This window comes from Dipodomys ordii, unplaced genomic scaffold (assembly GCF_000151885.1).
Source record: "Dipodomys ordii isolate 6190 unplaced genomic scaffold, Dord_2.0 Scaffold5, whole genome shotgun sequence".
NCBI classification, from domain to species: domain Eukaryota; kingdom Metazoa; phylum Chordata; class Mammalia; order Rodentia; family Heteromyidae; genus Dipodomys; species Dipodomys ordii.
Window position 1 is genome coordinate 20320425 of NW_012267221.1, and position 15534 is coordinate 20335958.

At 38.4% G+C, this 15534-nt stretch overlaps 1 protein-coding gene across 1 annotated transcript in view; it reads right to left on the reverse strand.

The window, feature by feature from the left end:
• The window catches only part of Fastkd1 (FAST kinase domains 1), a 36602-nt gene that overhangs the window by 15302 nt on the left and 5766 nt on the right, over window positions 1-15534 (reverse strand). Inside the window, exons 3-8 of the mRNA XM_013027369.1 lie at window positions 14152-14220; window positions 12073-12198; window positions 10470-10868; window positions 6979-7089; window positions 5618-5749; window positions 431-917 (exon numbers count right to left, since the gene is read on the reverse strand). Of these exons, the coding sequence (XP_012882823.1) occupies window positions 431-917; window positions 5618-5749; window positions 6979-7089; window positions 10470-10868; window positions 12073-12198; window positions 14152-14220 (1324 nt within the window). The remainder of the gene's footprint in view (window positions 1-430; window positions 918-5617; window positions 5750-6978; window positions 7090-10469; window positions 10869-12072; window positions 12199-14151; window positions 14221-15534) is intronic.

Here is a 15534-nt window from a genome sequence, read left to right on the forward strand (position 1 = left end):
CCCAGGCCCAGAGTTCAGGCCCTATGAACGGAAAAAAAAAAAAAAAAGGTAGAAATGGTGTTTGAACATAGGGCTTTGTACTTGCTAAGCAGGTGTTCTACCACCTGATTATGCCCCCAGCCCTTTTTTCTTTTAGTTACTTTTTAATGTCTTGTCTTTTTACTAGCATGGTTTGGAAGGCTATCCTACTTATGCTTCCTATGTAGCTAGGAGGACAGCACCTATCATCATTGTGCCTATCTAGGCTGTTCTTGAACCATGATTTCCCACTTTCCACCTCTGAAATAACTTGTACGGACTTAAGTCACTGCATCTACACCAGTTTATTTTTAAACTTCCAACTTTAACTTCTGAAAGTACTTAGGATTTTTAAAATTATGTTTGTAGAAGTTAAAAATATATAAAACTAATATATAACATTTAATTTCACCTTTTCAATCTGCTGAACCACCACTGAGGCTATTCTGTCCAGAAGTAGACTACTGAGGTAGTTAGTTCTAGAAATAAAAGAGGCAACTCCAGAAATGTTTGTGTAATTAATTTCATCCATCAAATGCTGTAAAGTATCAATTGTTTCCTCAAGAAGTGATTCACAAAGCCAGTCTCCTTTTATATATTTAAGTTCCTTCCAAAACATATTAAAATTGCTTCTTTCTTGTAATATCTGAAGACCATGAAGATCTAATTTTTGAAGTAGTTTCAGCTGTTTCCCAGTAATTCTAGTCGAACACCTGTGATCATACTGAATCCATCTTAAAATAGAAGAGGCAAAATCATCCAGTTCACTGAGGTTACACTGTGGTAAAACAGCTTCAATTCGGGATGTCCCCTCTTCACTTATGTGAGGAGAAGGAAGCATGGAAATGGCACAGACCAGAATGGAAACCTCACTTGGTATCACACTGACTTTCAAAGAACTATAAAGAGAGAAAAAGAATAAGATAAATACATCAGCAACAAGAAACAAAAAATATATGAAGCTACAAATTTAAATTTATTACATCTCAGTTCTCAATTATATCAAATAGTAAAACACGGATAAAATTATTATTATTAGCTGGGTGCCGGTGGCTCACACCTGTAATCCTAGCTACTCAAGAAGCTGAGATCTGAGGATCCCGGTTCAAAGCCAGCCAGGTAAGAAAAATCTGTGAGACTCTTACATCCAATAAATCACTCAGAAAACCGGAAGTGGCACTATGGCTCAAGTGATAGAGCACTAGCCTTGAGCTGAAGGACAGCACCCAGGCTCAGAGTTCAAGCCCCAGGATTAGATAGACAGACAGACAGACAGACAGACAGACAGATAGATAGATAGATAGATTGATTGATTGATTGATTATTCATTGATAGGTAAGGAAAGCTTAAAATAAAAATTAACTTAAAAGGAGTTCAATAAGTTCAATGATGGCAAGTCATGAAAGATGACTAACAGAATCCCCAGATGTCCTAAAGAATGTTCTGAATTTTTTTTTTTTTTGGGTCCGGTCATGGGGCCTGAACTCTGGGTCTGGGCACTGTCCCTCAGCTCTTCAGCTCAAGGCTAGCACTCTACCACTTGAGCCACAGAGCCACTTCCAGCTTTTTCTGCTTATGTGGTGCTTAGGAATCAAACCCAGGGCCTCAGGCCTGCAAGGCAAGCATTCTACCACTGAGCCACCTTTCCAGCCCTGTTCTGAATTTTTTTATGAAGAAACAAAAAGGATCAACTGTCAAAAGAATGTTTCTTGTGCCATTACTGAGGAAGGATTTGAACTCAATTTCTAGTAAGAACTATCAGGCTCTAGCATGACCTTGCAAAGGCCCTGATATACAGTGATCATTTGATATTGCTTCCCTTCTCGTGTCTAATATACAGAAAGTCCAATCTTAAAATACACACCTAACAGACGAGATTCTCTACTCCTCCTTTCCCAAATTCACATGGTAACTTTCCCACCACAAAGACAGTAATTATCAAAACAGCAAATAACTGGGCATGGTGACACACACCTGTAATCCTAGCTACTCAGAAGCTGAGAGATCAGGAGGCTTTTAGTTCATGGTCAGCCTGAGGAAAAAGTGCAGGAGACTGCATCTCAGTCAGTAAGACGCTAACCACAGTGGTTCACATCTGTCATCCCAGCTACATAGGAAGCATAAATAGGAACACCATGGTCCAGGACAGCACAGGTAAAAAACAAGATCCTATTCAAAAAGTAACAAAATCAAAAGGAGCTGGAGACATAGCTCAACTAATAGAGGAACCCCCTAGCAACCACAAGACTCTAAGTCCAAACCACATTACCTCCAAATAAAAAAGAAACAAAACAACTATAACAACAAATCAAAAACTAGGACTAGGAGTTTTTTAAGTATCTTTAGGTTCAGAAGTAGGAAATAATCTAAATTAAACACAAATTTGAGTGACTTTGGAATTATTAAATTAGCATAGGAAAGTAATATTCAGTGCTAGCAAGGATACAATTTGATATAGGTATTTTCATTATTAACAAACTTTTCTTTTTAGTCTGTCTGTCGTGGGACTTGAACTCAGGGCCTTGGCGCTGTCATTGGGCTTTTTTTTGCTCAAGGCTAGCACTCTACCACTGTGAGCCACAGTGCCACTTCTGTTTTTCTGGTAGTTAATTGGAGATAAATTTCACAGCTTTTTCTGCCTAAGGTGGCTTCAAACCATGATCTTCAGATCACAGCCTCCTGAGTAGCCACTGGTGCCCATTAGGGCCAGTGCTCTACCATTTGAGCCATAGCTCCAATTCTGGCTTTTTGGTGATTAATTGAAGATCTGAAGTGTCTCACATGCTTTTTCTGCCTGGGCTGGCTTTGAATCGTGATCCTCAGATCTCAGCCTCTGAGTTTGAGTAGCTAGGATTACAGGTGTGAACCACAAATAATTATATCATTTTATATAAATCCATATCTAGTAACCTAAGAAATGATCTAAAATTTACTTAATTCAGGGGCTGGGAAGCTGGCTCAGTGGTAGAACGCTTGCCTTGCATGCATGAGGCCCTGGGTTCGATTCCTCAGCACCACATAAGCAAGAGGAAAAAGCCGGAAGTGGTGCTGTAGCTTAAGTAGTAGAGCGCTAGCCTTGAGCTGAAGAGCTGAGGGACAGTGCCCAGGCCCAGAGTTCAGGCCCCACGACCAAACCAAAAAAAGAAAAATTTACTTAATTCAGACACAAGTAATCACATACTACATGTTCCATTTATACAAAGTACCAAGCCAAAACAAACTCATAGCTAGAACAAGAAATAGTAGTTAATCCTGGGAATGAGAAAGAGGTAAGTATATTTTATTTGGGTTATCTTCATTAAGTTAAAGACAACAGACATATTCTAGTATATGAACTCTCCATTCTCAGAGCTGCTTTCAGTAGGTACTAATAAAACATTTTTGTGATTTAGTTAGATTACATTCTTTTTGTGTGTGGGGGCTGGTCCTGGGGCTTAAATTCAGGGACTGAGGGCGGTCCCTGAGCTTTTATGCTCAAGGCTACCTAGCACTCTACTACTTGAGCCACAGCTTAACTTCCAACTTTTTGGTGGTAAAATGGAGTTAAGAGCCTTGGGACTGTCCTACCTGGGCTCAATCTGAACCATAATCCTCAGATATAAGCCTCCTGAGTAGCTAGGACTAGCAGTATAAGTCACTAGCACCTGGCACATTCCTTCTAATACCAACCTGAAATTGCACACACTGAAGTAACTGTTTGTTTTGAGTGGTACTGGGGTTTGAACTTATGTCTCAAGCCTGGTGGGCAGGCACAAGCCATGCCCCTAGCCAAGGAAAGGTAATTATAAAGCATGAAGCATCTACAATTTTTGTATAACTTCATTTAAAGTTTTCAATGTTGGGCTGGGAGGTGGCTCAGAGGTAGAGCGCTTGCCTTGCATGCATGAGGCCCTGAGTTCGATTCCTCAGCACCACATAAGCAAAAAAGAAAAAAAGCCAGAAGTGGCGCTGTGGCTCAAATGGTAGAACACTAGCCTTGAGCTGAAGAGCTGAGGGACAGCGCCCAGGCCCAGAGTTCAGGCCCCACAACCGGACCCAAAAAAAGTAAAAAATAAAGTTTTCAATGTTAGTCAATGACCCAAAAATACTTTCAGTGGAGCTGGGAGCACAATAGAATGGTAGAGTGCTTGCCTAGCATGCATCAGGCCCTTGCTTCAATCCTCAGTACCACAAAAGAAAAAGAAAGCTTTTGTGTTTTTGTTTTTTTTTTGTCGGTCGTGGGGCTTGAACTCTGGGCTTGGGTGCTGCCCTTGCACTCTTCAGCTCAAGGCGAGTGCTCTACCACTTGAGCTACAGTGCCACTTCCAGTTTTCTAATAGTTTATTGGAGATAAGAGTCTCACAGACTTTACCATCAGGGCTGGCTTTGAACCATGATCCTCAGATCTCAGCCTCCTGAGTAGCTAGGATTACAGGCGTGAGCCACCGGTGCCTGGCTTGTGACAAAATTTTAAATTATAAAGATACATCAGGATTCCTACTATTTAGATTTCATTATTTCTAATCACAGAAAGAAGAAGCAGTAAGTATGCATATAATCATCTTAATAATAACCAAGCCATTTCTGCTAAACTTTCATCTGATAAAACATTAGTTCTTTTTCTTTAGTTCAAATCCTTCTTAATCCTAAGAGTGTATCAATTTATCATGATACAAATCCTTTTGACTGTAGTTGAGAGTCTCTCATGCCTGCTCTTTCAGAAATCATAATATGAAATTAAATTAGTAATGGAAAATGGAGGGGAAAAAGATTAATCTGAACCTAGTACTATTAAAAGTCAATCTGATTTGAATCTCATTTCAGATACAGAATCTTCTTTTTTTCCTGCACTAGAGATTGAACCCAGGCCTCATCCATACTAGTAAAGCACTATATTACTGAACTACATCCTTAGTCCCCATTCTAACTTAAAATAAAAATATTTAATGGAAAATCATAATTTTAGCCTAATAAAAACTCAACAGAAAACTGGATAATTTTCTAACTGTAATGCAAATGCTATATCCATAGGAAAGAATATAATTTTAAATAACAAAGGGAAAATTCTATGTGAAAATACCTTTTTTTACTAACATCATCACTTTATATATGTGTGTATGTGTGTAAACATGTGTATATATGTGTGTGTGTGTGTTAGAGAGATTCTACACATTGAACACAGAAAAACACACATAACAGACAAGCACTCTACCACTGAGGCACAGCTACTAAATTTTGCCTCTAAAAGTTTTTAGCAACTCTGTACATTAAACCAAACAGCTGACATTGTGGCTCAAGTGGTAGTGTATCAGCATGTCACCCAAGCAAAGGTCCAGTACTGGTAGAAAACCAAAACACAAACTGCTGGACTGGAGGTATAGCTCATGTGGTAAAGTGCTAGCCATCAGCAGAAAACCAAGTGAATGTCAGAGGTCAGAGTTTAACTCCCATTACCAGCAAAAAGAAATTGCTGCTAAATTAGAAAATTCAGTTCTAATGAAATATTTCTTTTTTTTTTCTTAATTCAGTACTAGGAATTGAACCCAGGACCTCTAGTTTGCTAGACAAATATTCCATTTAAGATGTACCATCAGCCCATAAATACTTCTATTAATCTTACCTAAGCAGTAAGTCTCTTAGTTTCACAAAAAGCTCCTTACTTTGAAACTGTAGAAATATCAATGCTTGAGTTATCCTCAATAACTCTAGCGGCTTATAGTTATCCAAATATTTATGCAGAACGGAAGCAATTCTAAAGAGAACAACAGACCATTTATTATAACCAGTTCATTTACTTATTTATCAAACATTCACAGAAAGCATTCATGACAGCTGCTCTAAGCTGGAGAAACAGCAATGAATGAGACAAGATTTTCTGCTCTTCCAGAATTATCTCAACATGATAGAAATGTTAACAACTAAAATTAATGAAATAAGAGCATCAATAAAGTACTAATAAAATGTTCAATTATAAATAGTAAGAGTTAAAACTTTTAGTTTCAAAGTAAAATACATATCAGAACAGACATCAGATTTTAGATCCCTTTCCTAACAAAAATCTCTTATCAAACGTTATAAACAATTAGCAAAAGTCATTTATTTTCTTCCCTAAATCCACAAAGCAGAGCTATTCCCAGCACAGTCCCATCCTCAAAGAAAAGTAGTGGGAAATACTAAAAGGCAGTAAGTTGAGGGGAACAAGAAATGTTTCTTTTTCTATCTCTCCTTACTTTAAACTTAAATTACTAAAATTAACCCTGGCAAAAACTTTAAAAAAATAAATAAGAGCAGGGCTCATGCCTGTAATCCTAGCTACTCAGGAGGCTGAGATCTGAAGATCATAGTTCAAAGACAGCCCGGGTAGGAAAGTCCATGAGACTCTTATCTCCAATAAACCACCACAAAACCTAAGTAGTGCCATGGCTCAAGTGGTAGAGCGCTAGCCTTGAACTGAAGAGCTGAGGGACAGCACCCAGGCCCAGAGTTCAAGACCCATGACCAACAAAAATAAAATAAATAAATAAGAAATCAGTTAAAGGAAATGGAACAGAAGGAATATTAAAATAAAGGACCACATTATAATAAAATATACACATATATAATTTTGCAATATATATATATATATATATATATATATGTATATTTTTTCAATTCTATAGATTTTCTCCTTAAATCTCCAGTGATAACACAAGCCAATGTATGGCAATATGGCTTCAAGGTAACATTGTGATGGAACAATTCAAGTTCATATAGTTGTTACCTGTTCTGTAGAAACGTTATTATGGTGTTCTGCTTGAGAATAGTAGTAGTAAATAAAATGAAAGCTGCTATAAATGGTTTTGATAACTCTAGTGTGAAATAACAAATCTTAACATAAATTAATGCCTTAAGGGACAATTCCTTATTTCTTCAAAGAAACAATTATAGAAGACAGTTACTCATAAGTAACAACTAAACAATATGAACTTCAGGAAACTCTACTTTTTAATCAAATGTGAGTTTCTGCTTTCCATAGCTTCCATTGCTCCCACCACTGCCAAGGCTTGCTGGCTGGTCAGCTCCTCTGACATCAATAACAGAGTTGACTGAAGTCTAGAAGAATTAGAATTAAAATTAGAATCAGCTTGAAAAACTGAAAAATTACTTTATCAATAAAACAATTCTTGGGTAATTATACAGGAAAAGAAATAAACAGGAGGGGCTGGAAGATGGCTCAGTGGTAGAGCACTTGCCTTGCATGCCTGAGGCACTGGGTTCGATTCCCCAGCATCACATAAGCAAAAAGAAAAAAGCCGGAAGTGGCGCTATGGCTCAAGTGGTAGAGCACTAGCCTTGAGCTGAAGAGCTGAGGGACAGTGCCCAGGCCCAGAGTTCAGGCCCCACAACGGGACCTCAAAAAAAAAAAAGAAAGAAACAGGAAAGAAATAATATAGATAAAATTGAATTCCTTTGTAATTCTAATTTTCTCATTCTACCTCCCCTCTTATTCGGGGTTAACATAAAACATTAAATAAAGAAAAGTAGTTACCTTGCAAGTAATTAAGGTCCCAGTATAATCTAATAATACACTGTTTTAATTAAAAACCAGAACTTTGCTGGAAAGTGAGAGAAAAGATGAGACTGCTCAAAAAGTAATATACTAATTACCTAACTTATGTAACTATAGCCCCTCTGTATATCACCTCTACAATAACAATAAAAACAAAAACAAAAAACAGAATTATGAGTTGGGAGTTGGTGATTTATGCCTGTAATCCAAGCTACTCAGGAGGCTGAGATCTGAGATCATGGTTCAAAAGCTAGCCCAGGCAATAAACTCAGTGAGTCTCTTACCTCTAATCAACCAACAAAAATTGTAGAAGTGGAGTTGTTGTTCAAAGTGGTAAAGCGATAGCATTGAGCACAAAAGCTTAGGGAAAATGCCCAGACTCTAAGTTCAAGCCCCTAGACAGGCGCGCACACACACACACACACACACACACACACACAAAACCCAGGTGCTAGGAAGGTGGCTCAGTAGTAGAGTGCTTGCCTTGCATGCACACACACACACACACACACACACACACACACACACACACAAAACCCAGGTGCTAGGAAGGTGGCTCAGTAGTAGAGTGCTTGCCTTGCATGCATGAGGCCCTGGGTTCAATTCCTCAGCAGCACACAAACAGAAAAAAATCCAGAAGTGGCGCTGTGGCTCAAGTGGTAGAGCACTAGCCTTAAGCTGAAGAGCTCAGGGACAGTGCCCAGGCCCAGAGTTCAGGTCCCATGACCAACAACAACAACAACAAAAGTGTAAAACCCAGCTTTTTCCCAAAGCATTTCTCAACCACCTCAGATTACATTTGTCTTTCACATCTGTACTCACAACACTTACTGCATATACACTGATTTTAGTACCTAATAGAAGCTATGCTGTACTATAATGATATTTATATATGTTATTTCTAATTCCAATAAGAGTACATGTAATTAGTAAACTTACTTTTCTCCTAATTGAAATATATTCCTTGAAAACAGGAACCTCCTGAGTCACTAGGATTATAGGCACAAGTCATCAGCAGCCAACCCTGCTTTTTTATTTTCTCTTTTGTCAGTTGTGAGGCTTGAACTTGAGACCTGGGTGTTGTCCCTGACCTCTTTTGCTCAAGACTAGCACTCTACCACTTTGAGCCACAGCACCACTTCCGGTTTCCTAGTGGTTAAATGTAGATAAAATCTCACAGACTTTCCAGTCCAAGCTGGCTTTGAGCCACAATCCTCAGATCTCAGCCTCCTGAGTAGCTAGAATTACAGGTATGAGCCACTAGCACCTGGCTAGCCAATTTTGTTTTTTTTTTTGCCAGTGCTGGGGCTTGAACTAAGGGCCTAGGCACTGTTCCTGAGCTACTTTGCTCAAGACTAGCACTCAACCACTTGAACCACAGTGGTACTTCCAGCTTTTTTGTTTATGTGGTACTGAGGAATCAAACCCAGAGCTTCAAGCATGCTAGGCAAGCACTTTACCACTAAGCCAACTTCCCAGCCCAGGCCATTTTTTTTTAATAGTGTATATCAATTTTATAAAGGAGGGTCATTATATTTCTATGTATGCATATATTTTGAACCAATTCAAACCTCTTATAAAATGGAATAATCATCCAGTTTCTATACAAACTCAATATATACCCCTAAATTTTTTCAAATAATTCAATGGATTCCTAAAAAAAAATTATAAGTAATCATGTAGATTCTTCAGCTCTTAGAACCCCTACTTAAATGAATTTACACTAAGGAGGCTGTGGCAGGAGGTTACTATGTTCCAAACTAGTCTAGTCTGGTCTACATAGTAAAATCATCTCAAAAAGAAAAAAAAATGAAAAAGAAAGGAAAAGGCAAGACAAAACAAGAAAGACTACTATAATTCTAAATATCCTATACAGTTGTAGGCTGACTAGAGAAATCTTATGCTGTGTGTCATATCCAATCAATCAACTTAGGAAATGTTAATTTCATGTGTCAGTAATATTTATATATTAATGTTACATTTGTTCATCTTCATATAACAAGAACAGTATTTCTATATCTACCATATCCAACAAAACTGCATTTTTTTGGTGCCAGTCTGGGACTTGAACTCAGGGCCTGGGTGCCATTCCTGAGCTTCTTTGCTCAAGGCTAGCACTTTATCACTTGACCAATAGCTCTACTTTTGACATTTACTAGGTAGGGAATATTACGCCTGTGTTAACTCCAGTCACATGGCCTAGGAAAGGAGAATAAATTGGTTGAGCACCAGAGATTTATTGACCACCTTTTAAAATATAATAGTACATTAAGAGTTGAAGATGCAAATAAGAATTATCAAAAAAAATTAATTTGGAGCTGGAAATGTGGCTTAGTGGTACAGTGTTTGCCTGCCAGGCATGAAGCCCTGGGTTCAGTTTCTCAGTACTACTTAAACAGAAAAGGTCAGAAGTGGCACTGTGGCTGAAGTAACAGCGTGCTAGCCTTAAGCAAAAGAAGCTCAGGGACACTGCCCAGGCCCTGAGTTCAAGCCCCAAGACTGGCAAAAAAAAAAAAAAAAATTAATTTGAAATGCTAGTATACATCTGTAATAATCGCTATTTGGGAAGCTTAGGCAGAAAGATAGCTGGTTTGAAGGCAGCCTAGGGTTCTTAGCAAGTTCCAAGTCAGCCTGAGCTATGTAGTGGGACTTGACATAGAACAGAAGTAAAAATAATAAATAAATTAAAATTTAATGAAAAGATTCAGAGACAGCTTTGTTGGTATAGCACAGGCATGGCATATGAAAGACCCTAGTTTCGATCCTCAGAACTACACTTTTTAAATTAAATAATAAAATAAAAACAAAGAGCTAAGCAGTGAGGATTATTTGATTTTTGTTCCTTCTAGAGATAAAGAGGCCTAAGCATGAAAGCTGTATATATTCCCACCAGGAAAAGTAAAGCATTTGAAACTGAACTTACCGTTTCTTTTCTTCAGGTCCTGCTATTGGTCCCAATGTGACAAACAATTTTACAAAGTTATCAGGGTGATCAGACAGAGGAATCATCTCTGATAGCCTCTTTTTAGCCATTATAGTAAATTCAAAACTATGGAACTGCAGAACTTGATAGAAACCAAGTATTTTACTGATAGAATCCAAATTAAGGTGGTTTATATTGCTTAAAAACACTTTATTACATTTCTCTAATAGTGGATAATAACTATGTTTAACATTTCGAAGAAACTGAACTATTCTTCTTGAAACATTGACATTGGAAGCATCTACAGTGTCAAAAAGTAGCTCTGCTTTTTTCACTAATTGTTCTTGAAAACACCGTGATATTAAAGCAGATATGCTGACCATCAAGACAGACAAGGACCTGAAGAAGAAAAATGACAAAGATTTTACATTATTGAACAAAACTGATCAATTCTAGAACTAAATATCTAGACCTGAAAAAGTAGTAGTAAACATATTGTTTTCTATCATAATTGTTTTCTTTTAAATATTAGTGGGACTTGAATTCAGATTTCTCAGTGATCACATGCTTTAGAGAAAAACAGTGAAATAAACCAGATGCTGGTGGCTCCTATCTGTAATCCTAGGTACTAAGTAAGCTGAGATCTGAGAATCACAATTTGAAGTAAGCCCAGGCAGGCAAAACTTTTGATCTCCAATTAAAATAGCCAAAAAGGGAATTGTGGCTCAAGTGGTAACACACCAGCCTTGAGCAAAAAAGCTCCAGGAAAACACCCAGGCCCTGAGTTCAAGCCCTATGGATCAGTACAAAAAAGAAAAGAAAGAAAACAATATTTTTCATTAAATATATAAAATACTTCAATCTATAAATAAAACTACTTGATGCTAAGAATTCTGGTGAAATTCACTCAGAAATCAAATTGGACCATCAGTCTATGAATATTATATTAAAAGTCTCATTTTGTATCTTTTTAGAAGCTGACTTTCTTTTTTTTTTTCTTTTTTTTTGGGGGGGGGACTCTGGGCCTGGGCACTGTCCCTCAGCTCTTCAGCTCCAGGCTAGCACTCTACCACTTGAGCCACAGCGCCACTTCTGGCTTTTTTCTTTTTGCTTATGTGGTGCTAAGGAATCGAACCCAGGGCCTCAGGCATGCAAGGCAAGCGCTCTACCACTGAGCTACCTTCCCAGTCCTAGAAGTTGACTTTCTTGTATCTTTTCTGTGTATAAGCAAAGTCTTAGCAAAATGTTTGCTACTAGCAAATGATTGCATAATTCTTAGTATTTCATGGTAGACTAAAATCAATATATAACAGTAAGAGTTTAAAAAACATGGAGTGACACTATTTCTTCACTCAATAAACATTTAAGAAGCATTAAAAATCTCAGACTAGTCACATATCTCAATAATACTGTGTTGCATTTTATAAAATATAAAATGCAAAGTATTACCATCACTGCTTTATAGACAAATTTTCAAGAGGAAAATTAGTCATAGATGGACTTTTGAGACTTAATTAGACAAAACTAAGATTGGCAAATGTGTATCTACATCCAAAGCTCAGTACCTTTTATACTCCAACAGAAAATGTCTAAATCAATTTACCTTAAATCCTTTATGGTTTCTAAGTTCCTATTTACAATAGCAGCTATTTCTCCCATTAATGGACTACAGTACAAATGCTGATCTGCTAGGCATGTGGAAAACATTGACAGCACATTCATATCAAACCTATTAAAGGAAATAAAAAAATTAGATCATTAGCCAGGTGCCAGTGGCTCATGCTATAATCCTAGCTACTCAGGAGGCTGAGACCTGAGGATCACAGTTCAAAGCCAGACCCGGAAGGAAAGTCTGTGAGACTCTTATCTCCAATTAACCAGGAGAAAACTGGAAGTGGTGCTGTAGCTCAAGTGATACAGCGCTCACCTTGAGCTGAAGAGCTTAGGGACAGTGCCCAGGCCCAGAGTACAAACCCCACAACTGACAAAAATAAATAAATAAAAAATAGGTCATTAACATTTACTCTTTTTTTTTATAAACGTTTTTTGTTTTTTGTTTTGCCAGTCATGGGACCTGAACTCTCGGCCTGGGCGCTGTCCCTCAACTCTTCAGCTCAAGGCTAGCACTCTACCACTTGAGCCACAGCGCCACTTCTGGCCTTTTCTGCTTATGTGGTGCTGAGGAATCGAACCCAGGGCCTCATGCATGCAAGGCAAGCACTCTACCACTGAGCCACCTTCCCAGCCCTAAACGTATTTTTTTATTGTGAAAATACTGTACAGAGGGGTTACAATTACATGAGCAAGATAATGAGTATATTTCTTATCAAGCATTGTAGCCTCCTCCTTTGTTTCCCTTACCCATCCCTTCGAATCCTCCACCCTCTCCCTCACCCCCCCCACCAAAGTTGTAAAGTTCGTTTTTCTACAAACGACGTGTACATCTCATTGTTGCAATGGGTCCTCCTGTATCCCTGTTTTAACAATTTGTTTTTTCCCTTCCCCTCCACATATACCAACATCAAATACAGTGAAAGCAGGGGTTATACCATGGGGGGAGGGACATACAAAGCAACAAAGACATAATCTTATAAATATAACATTTACTCTTAATTAAAACATGATGCAGTAGAAAATAAAAGGTAAAGGATGACAATGACCAAGAAGTATTGTACTCATAACCTCATATATGGAATTGTAACTCCTTTGTACAACTAGGTAATAATAATAATAATAACAAAAACAGTAAGCTGGGCACTAGTGGCTTATACATATAATACTAGCTACTCAGGAGACTGAAATCTAAGAATGATAGCATGAAGCCAGTCTGGGCAGGAAAGTCCATGAGACTCCTATCCCCAATAAACTACCAGAAAACCAAAAGGGATGCCATGATTCAAAGTGGTAGAGCACTAGTAGCCTTAAGCAAGAACTCACAGACAAGCCAGGCACTGGTGGCTCACGCATATAATCCTAGCTACTCAGAAGGCTGAGATCTGAGGATCTCAGTTCAAAGCCAGACCGGGCAGGAAAGTCCATGAGACTCTTATCTCTAATAAACCACTAGAAAACCGGAAGTAGCACTGTGGCTCAAGTGGGAGAGCGTTGCCTTGAGCTGAAGAGCGCAGGGACAGTGCCCAGGCCCAGAGTTCAAGCCCCACAACAGACCAAAAACCCCCCAAAAACTCAGTGTCAGGCCCTGAGTTCAAGACCATGATCAACAAAAAAAGCCAGTGGTAGTTCATGTGGTCAAGAACTAGCCTTGAGTAAAAAAAGTTATAGTGCCCAGACCCAGAGTGCAAGCCACTGTATTGACATCAAAAACAAGAAGGAAAAAAGAGAGAGAAGGAGGGAGGGAGAGAGAGAAAGAAAGAGAGGGAAAAAAACTATCTTAGATTAGAACTTTTTTTTTTTCCATTATAGAGCCTGAATTCTGTGCCTGGGCGCTGTTCCTCAGCTCTTCAGCTCAACGATAGCACTCTACCCACTTAAGCCACAGTGCCACTTTCGGCTTTTTCCATTTATCTGATGCTGAGGAATCACACCTCCACAACTGAGCCACCTTCCCAGCCCCTAGAAGTAACATTTTTATTGCCTTTTCTGTGAAATCTCACTGTAAGAGTTCATTATGGTAACTCTAAAAAAGATAATTGTGATGTTATAATGAATTTATAGTACTTACCTTTCCAGTCTCTCCCATGCTTCTGTTACTAGTGCTTCAACTATCGGATCATGGGCCTCAACTGCAAATCTCAAGAAAAACATGAGAAAATAATTTTCCATATATAAATATTTTAAAACAATTAAAACTAGAGAGATGGGTGACAATGTTGTCAGATACTTTGTACTCATACTGTTTTGTAGAATGGGAACTTCTTTGTACAACTACTTGAAGATAACTTAACAAAATTTTAAATAATAATTAAAACTACACTTAGCAAAGTATATACATATATGAAAATATTCATGAAACTCATTATTTTATACAATTTATAAGCCAATTAAAATAATACTAACAAATATTTAAAAACACATGCAAGCTATATATATCAGGCATCCCATCACTCAGGAGGTTGAGGCTGGAGAATCTAGAGTTCAAGGCCTGCCTGGGCTACATAGTAAGACCCTGTCTCAACAATATGCTGAGCTGGGTGCCAGTGGCTCAGGCCTATTATCCTGGCTACTTAGGAGGCTGTGATATGAGGATCACGGTTCAAAGCCAGTTGGACAGAAAAGACCGTGAGACTCTTATCTCCAATTAACCATCAAAAAGCCAGAAGTAGAGCTGTGAATCAACTGGTAGAGTGCTAGCCTTGAGCTCAGGGACAAGACCCAAGCCCTGAGTTTGAGTTTAAGCACAGGACCAGCACCAAAAAAAAGGCATATTAGGATGCACTTTATACCATATTTTCACAATTTAAAAAACTTAATAAAAAAGATGCACTTTACTAGCTTCTGATTTGTTATTAGGCATTAATTTGAAGTCTAAGTTAGGAGCTAGTAACTCAGGAGACTTAAGGATTTGGGTTCAAAGCCAACCTAGAAATACAAATTCAAGCTGGGCATTGGAGGCTAAAACCTGTAATCCCTGCTACTCACAAAGTTGAGATCTGAGTACTGAGGTTGAAGTCAGCCCAGGCAAGAAAGTCCCTGTGAGACTCTTCTTTTTTTTAATAAGTTTTTTATTGTGAAAATACTGTTCAGAGGGGTTACAATCACATGAGCAAGGTAATGAGTACATTTCTTATCAAGTATTGTTGCCTCCTCCTTTGTTTTTCCCCTACCATCACTTCCTTCCCATCTCCAAGACTACATTCCCCGTACCCCCACCCCCATACCCCTGCCTAAATTGTGAAGTTCGTTTTTCAACATAATGTCTTATACATCTCATTGGAAGGTGGCTCAGTGGTAGAGTGCTTGCCTTGCAGGCCTGAGGCCCTGGGTTCGATTCCTCAGCACCACATAAAAAAAAAAGAAAGAAAAAAGCCAGAAGTGGCGCTGTGGCTCAAGTGGTAGAGGCTAGCCTTGAGCTGAAGAGCTGAGGGACAGCGCCCAGGCCCAGAGT